This window comes from Chelonia mydas, chromosome 11, assembly GCF_015237465.2.
Source record: "Chelonia mydas isolate rCheMyd1 chromosome 11, rCheMyd1.pri.v2, whole genome shotgun sequence".
Lineage (NCBI taxonomy): Eukaryota > Metazoa > Chordata > Testudines > Cheloniidae > Chelonia > Chelonia mydas.
In genome coordinates this window covers 76,126,689-76,139,402 of record NC_051251.2, presented here as the reverse complement: position 1 = coordinate 76,139,402, position 12,714 = coordinate 76,126,689, and the positions used below count along the sequence as shown (strand labels likewise).

Here is a 12,714-nt window from a genome sequence, read left to right as displayed (position 1 = left end):
ATCCCGGTCACCGTCTGGATGCGGCCGCCGGGGTCTGCCCGTCGGGCTGCCCGGCCTTTAGCCGGGCTGCCCGGCCCTTAGCCGTCCTGCCCCGGGGCGGGCGGGGGCGGCTCCGGCGGGGAGGCCGCGCCCCCAGCACCACCCCGGGGCGGGGCTCACTGCGGTTCGACCGCTTCCGGCCCCGCGCCGGGAGACTACACTTCCCGGCATCCTCCCCGCTCCCTGCCGCCGGCGTAGCCGCCGTCCAGGCGCGGGGCAGCCTGGGAGATGTAGTCCGCCCGCCCCGCCCCTCCCGGATCAGTGCCCGAGCCCCGCCCCTTTCCTTCCCGGAGCCCCGCCCCCGGCTCGCGGCCCCGCCCCCTGCGCAGTGCACGCGTCGGTGGCTGCGGCAGCGGCCGCGCGGCGCGGGGCGGGGAGTGGTCGGCGCGGCGCCTGTCTGGGCCGGGGGTCCCCTGAGGCGGCGGCGGGCGGGGGCTCGCGCCAGCCGGACATGGCCGCGGAGCGCGGGGGCTGCTCCCTGGAGGCGGTGCCGCTGCCGCCCGAGGTGCGCGAGAGCCTGGCCGAGCTGGAGCTGGAGCTGTCGGAAGGTGAGAGGCGGCGGCGGCGGCGGCGGGGGAGGTCCGGGGGGGTGTGGTGCGAGCCCCGCTCCTGCGGCCCGGGCGGGGGGTCCTGGGCTGAGCGGCGCCCGCTGGGGCGGGGCAGCGCCTCAGCTCAGGCTCCCGGGGGGTGAGGCGGCGGCGCCCCGGGGGGGGCCCGGCTCCTTTGGGCGGCTGCGCTCGGGCCCGCAGAGCTGCCGCGCGATCCCCGCCCCGGCCCGCAGCAGCGCGGCGCGTCCCGCTCCCCGCGGTGCGGGGGCCGCCGCCGCCACAGGCCTCGCGCGGGGCCCGGGTGCGGAGGAGAGCCCGGGAGAGCCCGCGGCGCTCGCCGGACCCGATCCTGCCTTCGTGACTTGTGTGCGCCCCCCGGCCCCCTTTCTCCGCCCGCGTAGGAGGAGGAGATCCGCCTCGGTCCCTTCCCGACCCTGGCTTTGGGTCGTTTGTACCGTCTACACGGCGACGCTTCGCGAAGGGCCCCGCGGCTGTGCGCTATGGGAGCGCCTCGCGCCCGCCCGGCGCTGGGTCCGGTTCTGCCCCGCGCTTAGGCGCGCCGGCCCGTTGTCGGGCATTTTACACCGTAACCTGATGTTCAGTTATTGTGACTTGAAACGGGAAAGTGACTCTCCGTCAGCTCTGGGGGCCTGAGGCTAGTCACGCTCCCTCAGCCGCGCCGTGCAGTGGGAGAGCCAGGTCCCGGAGGATGCGCCTCGCGCTGAAACTCCTCTCCCGCTTCGCCCCGAGCGCGCCCCCCGCCTCCCCAGCGGCCCTCTCAGAGAGTGCTAACGTTTGTTTTCTTCCTAGTGTCTTGGCTAGAATACTGCCTGGGTCCTGGACAGGGGGAGGGTGCTGGGATTCTGCTCAGGGGCTCCAGCGTCGTCTTCTGGACCAGCCTTTAGCTAATAGGGCGTCTAATAGGTTTGAAGCCGCTTCCCCCCTCACTCGACTCTTGGTGCGGGAAGGGGGAAAGACCCTCTTCTCTCTCCCACTGTACCTGAGAGCCTCCAGGGAGGGAGTGATGTGTCTGCCCTGCTGTTCCAGCCAAAGCTGCTTGCTGTAAAATGCTCCATCTCCTGACTGCTGTGCAGTGTGTGTGGGGGGGGGCGCTGTGGTGGGCTCTTAGTTGCCCGGCAGTTAGGAGGGGGTGTGTATATGAGGACGAAGGGTTCTGTTCTGCCCTACCCCCTCTCTTGGGTCCTTCACCATGAATTGCCTCAGGTGCTGCCTCTGGTTCTCGCTGCAGTTTTCCAGAGCAGCACCAGCCCCTGTGAGTTGCACAGCTGGGTTTCTGAGCAGCACCGGCTGAATTGATCATTTTCCTTCTGCTAAGCCTTGATGTAGTTATGAGCAACAGCAGAGGTTCTCGAGTGATCTGCTTGCTGGAGACTTGGGAAGAAAACACTGCATCAGTTCATTTTTGGAAGGTTTTTTTTTATAACTATAATAAGTTGGAAGACTGAGTGGAAGTAGGGATCCTGGTGTCTTGGGCCAAGAAGGAGTTCCAGTTTTTCTGGAGCGTTTATAGCTTTAAAAGGGTTTTTGTCTACACACCTGTTCAGCTAAGAAGTGTTAAAAGTATGTGAAGCAGAGAGCCTTGCTGTTTTTACAAGAGGAAGTAGTATAACCTATCAGCTTGAACTGAATGCATTGTGCATTCTTTTAAATTGCCATTAGAACGTTTGGTAAAATTGTAATTCTTTTAATTTTGCATGTGTTTTTGTTATCTTCTTTGTGATATGAGTCACCCCTCTGCTCGAAGCTATGTCTACACTAGGGCTTTTGATCCACTGGTGTACCTACCTTGGTATAGTTGCACAGGGGCCAACTTATAGTATAGACATGGTACACTGGGGTAAGCATGACTGCAAGGTGATGGATAAGCTAGACTGGGTATTGGAGTAGCTACGTTGGTGGCAGAACTTCAGTCTGGAGTCGGCCTAGGACTTCGGAGACCTGGGTTCGGTTTTTGGCTCTGCCACAGATTTCCTGTGTGACCTTAGGCAAGTCATTTGATCTTTCTGTGCCTCGTTTCACAATCTGTAAAATGGGTATAATACTTCCTTTCTTACAGCCTTTATTTTGTCTGTTTAGATTGAAAGCTCTTAAGGGCAGGAAGGGTCTGTATTATGTATTTCTATAGCACTTAGTACAATTGGGCTCTGATACCAATTGGGGTATCTATGTGCTACTGCAGTGGTTCTCAAACCTTTTTTTTTGCGGACCACTTGAAAATTGCCGATGGTCTCAGTGGACCGCTTAATGATCTTTCCAAATGTTGTTTGTACCATTAGTTAACTATTGTAAAGTGCTTTGGATAAAAGCGCTATATAAAAAAACCTTAATAATAATAAATGTATTTTTGTTCTACAAATAAAAGCACACAACTCATATTTTAATATCAGTAGTCTTACCTTTCTAACGTGATGGATGTGCCCTCTCTCCCCTGCCGCAGCAGCCCCTGAGCGGAGGTTGGGAAGGATGCGGGTCTCTCCCTCTCTCCCCTGCTGCGGCAGCCCCTGAGCTGGGGCTGGGAAGGACGGCTGTCTCTCCCTGGCAGCCACACCCTGGAGCTGGGGAAAGTTGCCTCTTTCTCTGTCCGCTGCAGCCCTGCATGAGATGGGTGGCCCTTCATTCTCTTGTGTGGCCGCCCAGGTGCACACCTTAGAGGGAACTATCCATGACCCACCTCAATGGAGTGGTCCGCAGAGCACAGTTTGAGAACCTCTGTGCTACTGTAATACAAATAATTACTATCATCAATCTCTTAACTTATTTCTCCTTCAAACTCAGCTATGGCAAGACATTAATTTTAACTTGTCTAAAATTGATACAATTTTCTTGTTTTACACCTCTGTAGTTGTGAAGACTTTCATTGTGATTGGTGTTTGTGGAAAATGTCTGGTTATCGGCTCCTGCTCTTTTACTGAGTGTAGATGTCACATTCACTATCCTGTTGGATATTGATGATTTGGAGATCTGTTGTACGCTGTGGGGCAATATGACAGCAGTACAGTCATAAACGTTACATGTTGTGTAAGTACATTTAACTGAGAATTGTCAGTTAGCCACAATTTTTTATACAACGTATTCCAGTATAGCAGGTACAGTAGAACCTCAGAGTTAGACACCTCGGGAATGGAGGTTGTCCGTAACTCTGAAATATTCGTAACTCTGAGCAAAGCATAATTCAGGCTCCAAATCATAGAATATCAGGGTTGGAAGGTACCTCAGGAGGTCATCTAGTCCAATCCCCTGCTCAAAGCAGGTTAATCCCCAAGTAAATCAGATCCAGCAGCTGACACTCCAGGCCTGGATTCAGCAGCTGCTGGGCTCCCTACTCAGCCCAGGTTTGCAAGCTTGTCCCTCTCTTGGAAGGTAGGGGTGTGTGGGGGTGTGTGTGTGTAAACAGCTTGTCCCCCATGAGGGGTGAAAGCTGCGCAGAACCCTGCTCTGCTGGCTCTGGCTGCCTGGGGCTGGTAATCCCAGCATCTTGCTGTAAGTGGTTGCCCTGGGGGTGGGGTGGGGACGGGCAGCCCAGATGTACCTAGCTTTAAGATGCAAGACAGGCACATTACAGTACTTGCTTTTAAAAAAAAAATCTCTGCTGCTGCCTGGCTGGTTACTTCCAGGTGCCCGTGGTGCCCGGTTGACTGGTCAGTCTGTAACTCTGGTGTTCGTATCTTTGAGGTTCTACTGTATGAATATGGTCTGAAAATACTCTTTTACTCTTTTTGCAGTACTTTCATCATTGGAAAGATGCTGAACCTAAGCAGTTTAATGTAACACTTCCCTAAGTTAACACCTGCTTTTCATTTATTAAGAATAGCTAGGCTTGGCAAAATTCAATTTTTATTTTATCATTTCGATGGACAATGTGGTGTTTATTTCTAAGCATTTTAAAATGTTTATTGATTTTAAATATTAAGTTGCCCAAAGTTATGGGTTTTAAGCATTGTTTTTATTTTTATCAATTTAAATTTTCATAGTTGTGGGAAATTAGAGAGGGCGTCAGACGATAATTTAATGACAGTAGACATGGAGATTCAAAAAGTTAAAGCTCCATAACGGTTAAACCACAAATTGTCAACTTCACATATCACAACATACAAAGAAAGTATTCTTAAATCAAACTCTTAAGTTCTCAAGCAGCATTTTTCTTTTTCCCTATCTGGTCATTTCAATGATCATCAATGGAACAGTTTCTTCGTCTGTGTGTGTTTATGGTGAAATCAGCATTTACTGATAAAAACCGAATCCTTCAAACCTTCAAAATAATTGTCAGTAGTTTCTTGAGTGCATATGCAGTTAAATCCTACAGCCTCGTCTGGTTTATGTACATCATAATTGACACCTGTAAAAATTAATTCTAGAATTGATTTAATAAGAAAGACAGTCAGTGGTTGGTTGAATATGGAATATTTGGTTTTTTAAAATAGAAAAGACTGCACTTTCTAGATGTTACAATATTATTTGAATTGTGACTATTGTACTGACAGCATGAGAACAGTGATTAGAGATGGAAGTACAGGGCACGGGTTATACAAAATGAGGTAACACATTTGTAATCAAATGATTTAATTTTGCTTACATAACCTACTAAGCTGGTATGCTTGATTTTGTAGCTGCACTTACTAAATTAGTATTACAAAGTGGAGCTGTGTTGGCTTCTGTTCTGAAATACCTAACAAAAATAGGACAGTGACTGTTAAAATTGAGTCCTCTTATATTACGTACCACTTAATATTTAAAAAGTCACAAATAGGAATTATACATAATGCTATTTTTCACTAATTTATGGTGGTATGAAATTACACATTTTTTTCCCAGAAAAAGTTCATATATTTATGTATTTCCTCTTTATTGGCTATAACATTTATTTAATCAATTTCATATGAAGGTGGCTCAACAAATCAGATTTTCTCCTGTTTTTCAACAAGACATTACTACAATGGGTGCTGTGGAAATGCTGATAACTTTAAAGGTGTGGAGAGAAATGAAAGGAGACTAATAACATCACTATTAAATGTTTGTCCATTAAAAGTCCACTCTAAATAGGTAAATTACATCTTATATGCAAAAGTTAAATAAAACTCACCTCCAGGAACCTCCTGCGGCTGTAGGAAGCTCTGCGGTTGCTTCCTTCAGAGTCCAGAAGTAAGGGTGACAATCCCACGACCTCCCTACAACAGGTTTGCAACACTCCCCTGTCCCACAATCCCCTTTTGGGTCAGGACCCCCACGGTTACAGCACCCTGGAATTTCAGATTTAAACATCTGAAAATGTGAAATTTACCAATTTTCAAATCCTATGCCCATGAAATTGGCTATAGTGGACTGTGAATTTGGTAGGGTCCTACTTATAAGATTCTAATAACATTTTAAGACTGACACTTAACTTCTCCTTTCTGTGGAATAATGGTAGGTGAACTGCAAAGCAAAAATTTCACTAAGTTGCTTCTTTGTGATGTGTCAAGATTTTGTATTTAAACCCTTTTCTCCACTTGTGTTACAAATATCAGGATTACCAGATCCACACTTCCTCTCTATTCTGGAGAACCTTGTCAAGCCATTCTGAGGATAGGAATAGTGTAAGTTGTTCTGCAGTTCCCTTTTTCACCAACTGAGGGGAGTGGGAGTGTGGATTTTAGACTGTAAAAGTGGACATCTTTCAGCCTCAGTTATGACCAGGGAGAAGGAGATGCAGCTAGGGTTTGGGCCTTGGATGTCATTATTCACGTCCTTCAAAGATTTTGTCAGTCATTCAGCAAAAAGGGGGAAAGGAGGCCTTGATAATCTTGATAGTTACATTTTTTTAAAGTTCAAGGCTATTTTTATGTACTGTAAAACAGAACTAAAGATTACAAAACAATTTTTTGTTTTTGCTCTGAAATTCACTTTTAAAGCCCTCTGCCGGAGGTGCTGAATCTGTTGGGATTACGTAGAACGTTTAAAAAATAATATTTTAAAAAACTGGTGGAGGTTGATGAAATTTTGTTTCTTGTTGGGTTTTTAATACAAACAGTGGTTTTATGACCAAGTGTACCAATATGCTAACACAGTGTATGCTCTGAAAGTCTGTGCATACACTAAAGGAATAGTACATTATATATCTGAAGATATGTATTTAATGAATTTTTATTTAATTACTGCTATTGTATATTTAAAAGCTCCACCTTTATACAGTAATCTCTTATTTTCTTTCACACATACAAAAAACAAAAACATAAACAAAAACGACTAGAGGACTCTGGTTTCCACCCTTCCCAGGGCCTTTTCTATTTTCCTGGTTTCCCTGGGATCATTCTCTGCTATAACTTTTCATGACAGATACTTCCCCATAGAAACACTCTGGCCACACTGATAATTGTCTTCCAGCAACAACCCTCCTACTTGGATGGGAAAGAAAAGCTTTGAGGCTCTCAAAACCTTACCCCAACAAAAGCAGTGTTGGAATTCCCAGACTATCATCTAGAGATGTCTTTTCTGGGAAGTGGCAGGCAGCCCTTTTCCACTACTTGGAGCAGCTTCACTCCTTTCTTGATACAAGAGATCTGGAAGTGGGTTATTTTTTGCTGCTCTCAGGCATTGCCTACACTGGAGAAATACATAGAGAAAAACATTGTTTCCTCAATTGAAAAAATTAATCTTCCTGGACAGCCAGATGTTTCAATTGATTGTTGGGGTGACAACATTCAGTGGCAGAGGGAAACACCTATGGTTTCTATATGGATGCACCCTGTTGGAACAGGTTGTGTTTTGTTGTCTTTGACTGTTGTTAGAGCTGACAAACTTCCTACAGTCATTGTGTGATTTCAGGTGAGCTCAATTTCTCTTTCTAAAAATCTGTGGTCGTTTGCATTTTTATTTTGTCTGTGATGTGTTACATTAGGATACTGTAGTTTGTTTCTAGTAGATGTAAGTTTCTTGGGAGACCAGTGTGTGTGGGGGATATGGCCATGTTATCAGCATGCAAGTAAGAGTTACATCTCTGCATTTTGCAGAAAAAGGTCTGGGTTTGGGGACTTCTCTAGCAGAATTATGGCATCCCTGATGTGGATGTTGAAATGAGTAGACAGATTATATTTGTTCTGTTCTTTCTGACTGCATGATTGTTTTCTTGGAGTTGCCAGATTTGGTACATGGAAATTAATTTTTTTCCATCAGTTCAATTTTGTAGCAATTCGTAGTTTGAAATTGGGTGATAACTTGAGTCACAATCTCATTAAAGTAGGCAAATATATTTCCCTCTTTTCCCATGTGTTCTTACATGATTATCTGTAAAGATGTAGTTGGTAGTTATCTTCTCAGAGAAGATTCTAATTAGACTTTTGTGTACTATATTATTGGTCAGTTTGTCTACTTCAGCCTCCCTTTCTTCCTGGCAAAGAGTTTATCTGAGATGTGAAAGTTCTCCTCAGAACAAGTGAATTTCCATAGATTATAAGTAAGGTTACGTTTTTGTCACGGATATTTTTAGTAAAAGTCATGGACAGGTCACAGGCAATAAACAAAAATTCACGGAAGCCTGTGACCTGTCCCTGATTTTCACTAAAAATATCCCTGACAAAAGGGGCAACTGGGTTCAGCACCCACTGCTGTTGGCGCTCCCTGGTCCTCCACTGCTGCAGTGCATCCTTTCACCCCCAGGCAGCTGGTAGCTGCAGAGTCCCCTGGCTGTGGCTGGGCAGCTGCAGGGGGGTCTGCCAGCCCCTACTGCCTGCCACGGCTGGGCAGCTGTAGGGTCCCCCCCGTCCGTTCCCCGCTCTCCCCCGCCCCGAGTGGGGGCTGAGAGCTGCAGGGCAAAAATGTCTGAGGTCAGTGGAAGTCACGGATTCCATGATCTCCGTGACTTAATCGTAGCCTTAATTATAAGAGATGAAATCCTTTATTACGCAGTGACTTCTATCAAACTGGTTATAGAATGAGCCTTGAGATAGATAATCCCTTTATATGTTTGCTTTATTAAATGGTACTCGATTTCCCTCCTTACATGGTTTGCTTTGCATATTCTACCGTGTAGCACATCACTCAGAAGGTCCCTTGGAACGTGGATGCATGTTAAGTGAAAGATACAGAATCTTTTTACACACAGCTGTGTTAGAGAACAGCGTATTGGTAGGCTGGTAGCTCTGTTCCACCTTCGGATGTTCCCAGTCTTTACCTTCGCTTTATGATGAAGGCTCTTTCCATCCACCTTTGGTCAGATGGTTCCTATTTCTCCATAATTCCAATTTCAATCAAATACTGAGAGTTCTTATGGATGGTGCCCACTTATTAATAGGTTTTTATTACTTGGACAAGATACATTTGAGTAACAGCCATCTCAATGCATATTAATATGTTTGCAAGTAGTGTTTATTTCTGTAATGTACCAATTATTTCTGAAGTCTTCATATTCATTTTTATCTGTTTATAATTGGCATTTGATATATTGAAACCAGTATAAATTTATAAATATAGATAAAAAACCAAGTGAATAAACTTCTACTGTATCAAGAGTTCACAGTGAAATTTAACTCTTGAATGCATAATTCAATTTGGTTTGTATTTTATTGGTAATCTAGCAAGAATTTATTGTAGTGAGACTACTAGCAAAGCAGTAGTATCTCTTGTTAACTGTTGCCTTGTGTATATTAGTCTGCTTTAAAATACAAAACACTCACTACAAAACTTTTGGGCTGTAAGAGGTTCCTCTTGCAAGATGTAAGATTAGTTTAATAATCCTCCAAGACACTCTGGGTTATGAAGTTTACTTGTGATTTTTCCACTAGATTATCCTGGCTGTGATGTCACCTAAACCGTGTAAATAAAGTTATTGCTTACCAATTCCTCATAAGTATAGTTTTAAAACACATTTGTTAGTAAATTGTAATACTAGTGGATGTGAAAGACTATTAAAACTTGAGAGGCAAGTGTGTTGTGCAAGCTGCTAAAGAGCCTGAAACTAGAACTGCCACATCCCTGTTGTTCAAGTCCTGGGCACCTCAAACAGAAACTGCCAGTTGTGCGGTGGTGATTGCGGGGTTGCCAAATACCCACTGGGACCGGATGAGACTGTTAAACATGTCTCTACATGTTATACCTTATTCAGCTTTCCACAGATGAGTGGCTAGGCACTTCACCATGTAGTCCCCTCAATTCCTGTTAGTTAAAATAAAATGCACCCACATGTGGGTCAATGAGGCACACAGAGAAACATGGCTTTTCTGAGAGAGTAAAAATTCGCAACTAAATGTTGAAATAAGGAGTGCGCATTAAGGAAAGAGTAGGGGGAAATCATAGTACTGTCAGACACAGACAAGATTTGCGGTAAGTATTTTCAAGATTGCATGCTAGTTGATCATGTTTGGCTTTTTGTCTTACAAAAATATGTGCTTCTGTTGGAGAGGAATTAATACAGTAGTTTTTCAATTTAACATTTTCAGAAATTAAGCAAAATTTTACACAGCTTTTTAAAATACAAATAAGACAGTAGTTAAGTATTGTCACCTACAGCCCTATCAATTCAAGTAGTTCTCCCTTTATGGTTAGGCTTCTGTTTTGTGTTTACCTGACAGCAGGCTTTTGTGTCAGGTCTTTTGGGAGTGGACACCTTTGTTCAAATCCTTTGACTGAATCTTTGAGTAGGTGTAAGGCTTCAGACACCCTTTCACCTTTGCTTACCTCTCCATAGCGGTTATTGTTGCTTATTGAGGAAAAGGAAAACTTCAACCTCTGAAATGTGCCACTAACGCTTTACCATTTTCCAGAATTTCAGGGTCCACCATTTTTGACTGACTCTGACAGCAGCACCAGTCGTATGTCTGAACAAAATCCAGGGAGTAGCGAGAAGTTCAGAGCTCCCCATAAAAGCTATAGAAATTATATCCTGGGTAGAGAAAGAAAGACTCCTTCTAATTCAAGTAATTCAAAGTAAAGCGTTCACTGAAGAAGAGGAAGAGCGAGTCATGGGTCTTCTGAGTGATCGTCCACACAGATTCGCATCTTGGCGCATGGCTAGCCAGGAAAGAACAGTCTCGAGTGCATGGGATACATGTTCACCAAGAGGGGAATATGTGTGGACGATAACCCGAAGAACCTTGTCTCGCTGTCTTCTGTTGGGGCCGTGCTTATGCTCTAGGTATCCTTGTTCTCATCCCCAAGGGCATAAAGGTAGAGAGGGCCCAAGCACTACTCAGTTCCTTTTTACCACTCACGACTGCAGGACTGGACCCCTGGCAGTGTCTGTTGCTCTTGTGCAGTGTGCAGTTTAATTTATTAGATTGGTATAGTAGTGTATAGTTTTGGTTTTAGTTTTTTGCCTGTTGACAGCTAAATAAAATGAAATGTGTTTCGTAGTTAACTTCTGCCATGATTCTAATACTCCCTGTATGGATGTGGGTGTGTATGTATGTCTCTAGGCTAATTGAAAATTAAACTAAGTCACCATGTGACTCTGCTGTGCCAATCAGCCATGGAAACTTCAGGTGCCTCATATGTCTTGGAGGGCTGCCTTCTGGAATGTAGTTCCGTGTGCCATTCTTTCTCTAAGTGCACCCGGAGAGCAAGGGAGGTGAGGCTGAAAGTTTTCCTGCCAGAGAAGTTGATGCAAATCTCCTCAGACTCTGGCAGATCTTTGGCAAAGCCTCAATCTGTGGGTCAGTCCATCTCCCTCAGTGCCCCAGTGAGCTACAACTCCACTCTAAGCTCTTGAGCTGCTTCCTCTGAGGCCTCATTCATCTGCTACTGGGTCAGTGTTGGTGTGTCTCAGTGGCAGGAAGGAGAGCTGCTCCAGAGACGATCCCCGTTCCAAGTAATCTTTCCTGGCATCTAGCACGAGGCATGAGTCACCATAACACCTGGGCTTGGTGAGTGAAGGATAAGACGGAGAGGATTCATTCCAGTGTCTCTGTGCTGATGTCTGAGGCCGCTCAGGCTGTACTGTCTAAGCCTAGGAACCGCTGTACTGACCGTGACACAGAGTACCTTGGTGCCCAGCACTTCTGCACTGACTGCATCCTTTTATGGTGGCAGTATCCATCACCATGGTACTGACTGTCTCCTTGATATCTGAGTCGTCAGTGCTGACCTACTTCCCTGGCCAGAAGAGCGTCCTGTATACGAACCTCACCAGTTCACAGGCATAGTACTCCTGATAGCACTGCCCCTCTCTCAAAGGAGGTATGTTTCTTTTCCTTCTCTTCCCCTGAAAACAGCAGGGAAAAATCTCCTACTTGTCCTCCATCTCTGCTCTGGGTAGGTAGGTCATTGGCAGTCAGGGAGAGACTTCAGAGAAGAATTGGTGAGGGAAGTGAGGAAGAGGCAAAGACCTTCATAGAGATCACTGCACCTGGTGTGCCTCCATGTGTCCTTTGCTGCAGTATCCATATCAGCCCGGGCCGTACTAGACCCCTTGGGCTGTTCAGCCCTCCTCCAGGAAGCCAGCATGCTGCACTGTGTCAGGGTATAGGAGACATTCAGCCTTCCCAGACAACTCAACTCCATCCACAGCTGCTGCAGAGGCAAGAGAAGGAGACTGGAGAGGAGCAGTATTCTCCAGAGCAGGAACATCTGGGTGTGGCTGTAGTATCTTCTGCAGATGAATTCAAGGTTTTCCAAGACTTAATAAAAATGCATAGCAGAAATCTTGTATATTCCCCTTGAATACAAGAGAAACAGATACTTTGGGGTATACTTCATTCTGCAACTCCAGGGAGATTAGCCATGCTGATAATTGACAGTCTGCTGAAGCTTCCAAATCCAGCTGCTTCTGTCTCTGCCACCTCCAAGAGAATGGACAGAAGTGAGGAAGTCCCTGCAGAGGGGGTTGGATATTTTTATTGACATCCTGCACCTGCCTCTCTGGTTGTGCAAGCAGAACAGCAGAGGACAAAGCAGCAAGGTCCCCTGAAATCACAACCAGGGAAAAGCATCCCAGAAAATTGCATTTTTTTGGCTGAAAGATCTATTCATGCATGAATCTGAAAATAAGGGTAGCAGAGTACCAACTGCCATTTTCTATATTTGATTTCTTGAACTGGTACAAACTGTCTAATTTTGTGGCTAATCATGGCTGAGGGTCAACTGACAGCTTAGAACATCTCTGCAGGCTGTGCTGGAAGTGTCTGACTCACTGCAAAGG

At 45.9% G+C, this 12,714-nt stretch overlaps 1 protein-coding gene across 9 annotated transcripts in view; it reads left to right on the top strand.

Annotated features, from left to right (window-relative positions):
- The first annotated feature begins 399 nt into the window (after positions 1 to 399).
- The window catches only part of DIP2A (disco interacting protein 2 homolog A), a 237,154-nt gene continuing 224,839 nt past the window's right edge, over positions 400 to 12,714 (top strand). For 3 of the 9 annotated variants that reach the window (XM_037912378.2, XM_037912379.2, XM_037912380.2), the window contains exon 1: positions 401 to 587. In XM_037912378.2, coding sequence (XP_037768306.1) covers positions 491 to 587 — 97 coding nt within the window. In that variant the 5' untranslated portion in view covers positions 401 to 490. Of the gene's footprint in view, positions 588 to 12,714 lie in introns of all 9 variants that reach the window. The other 6 variants (XM_037912377.2, XM_037912374.2, XM_037912381.2 and 3 more) reach the window with 5 other exon arrangements.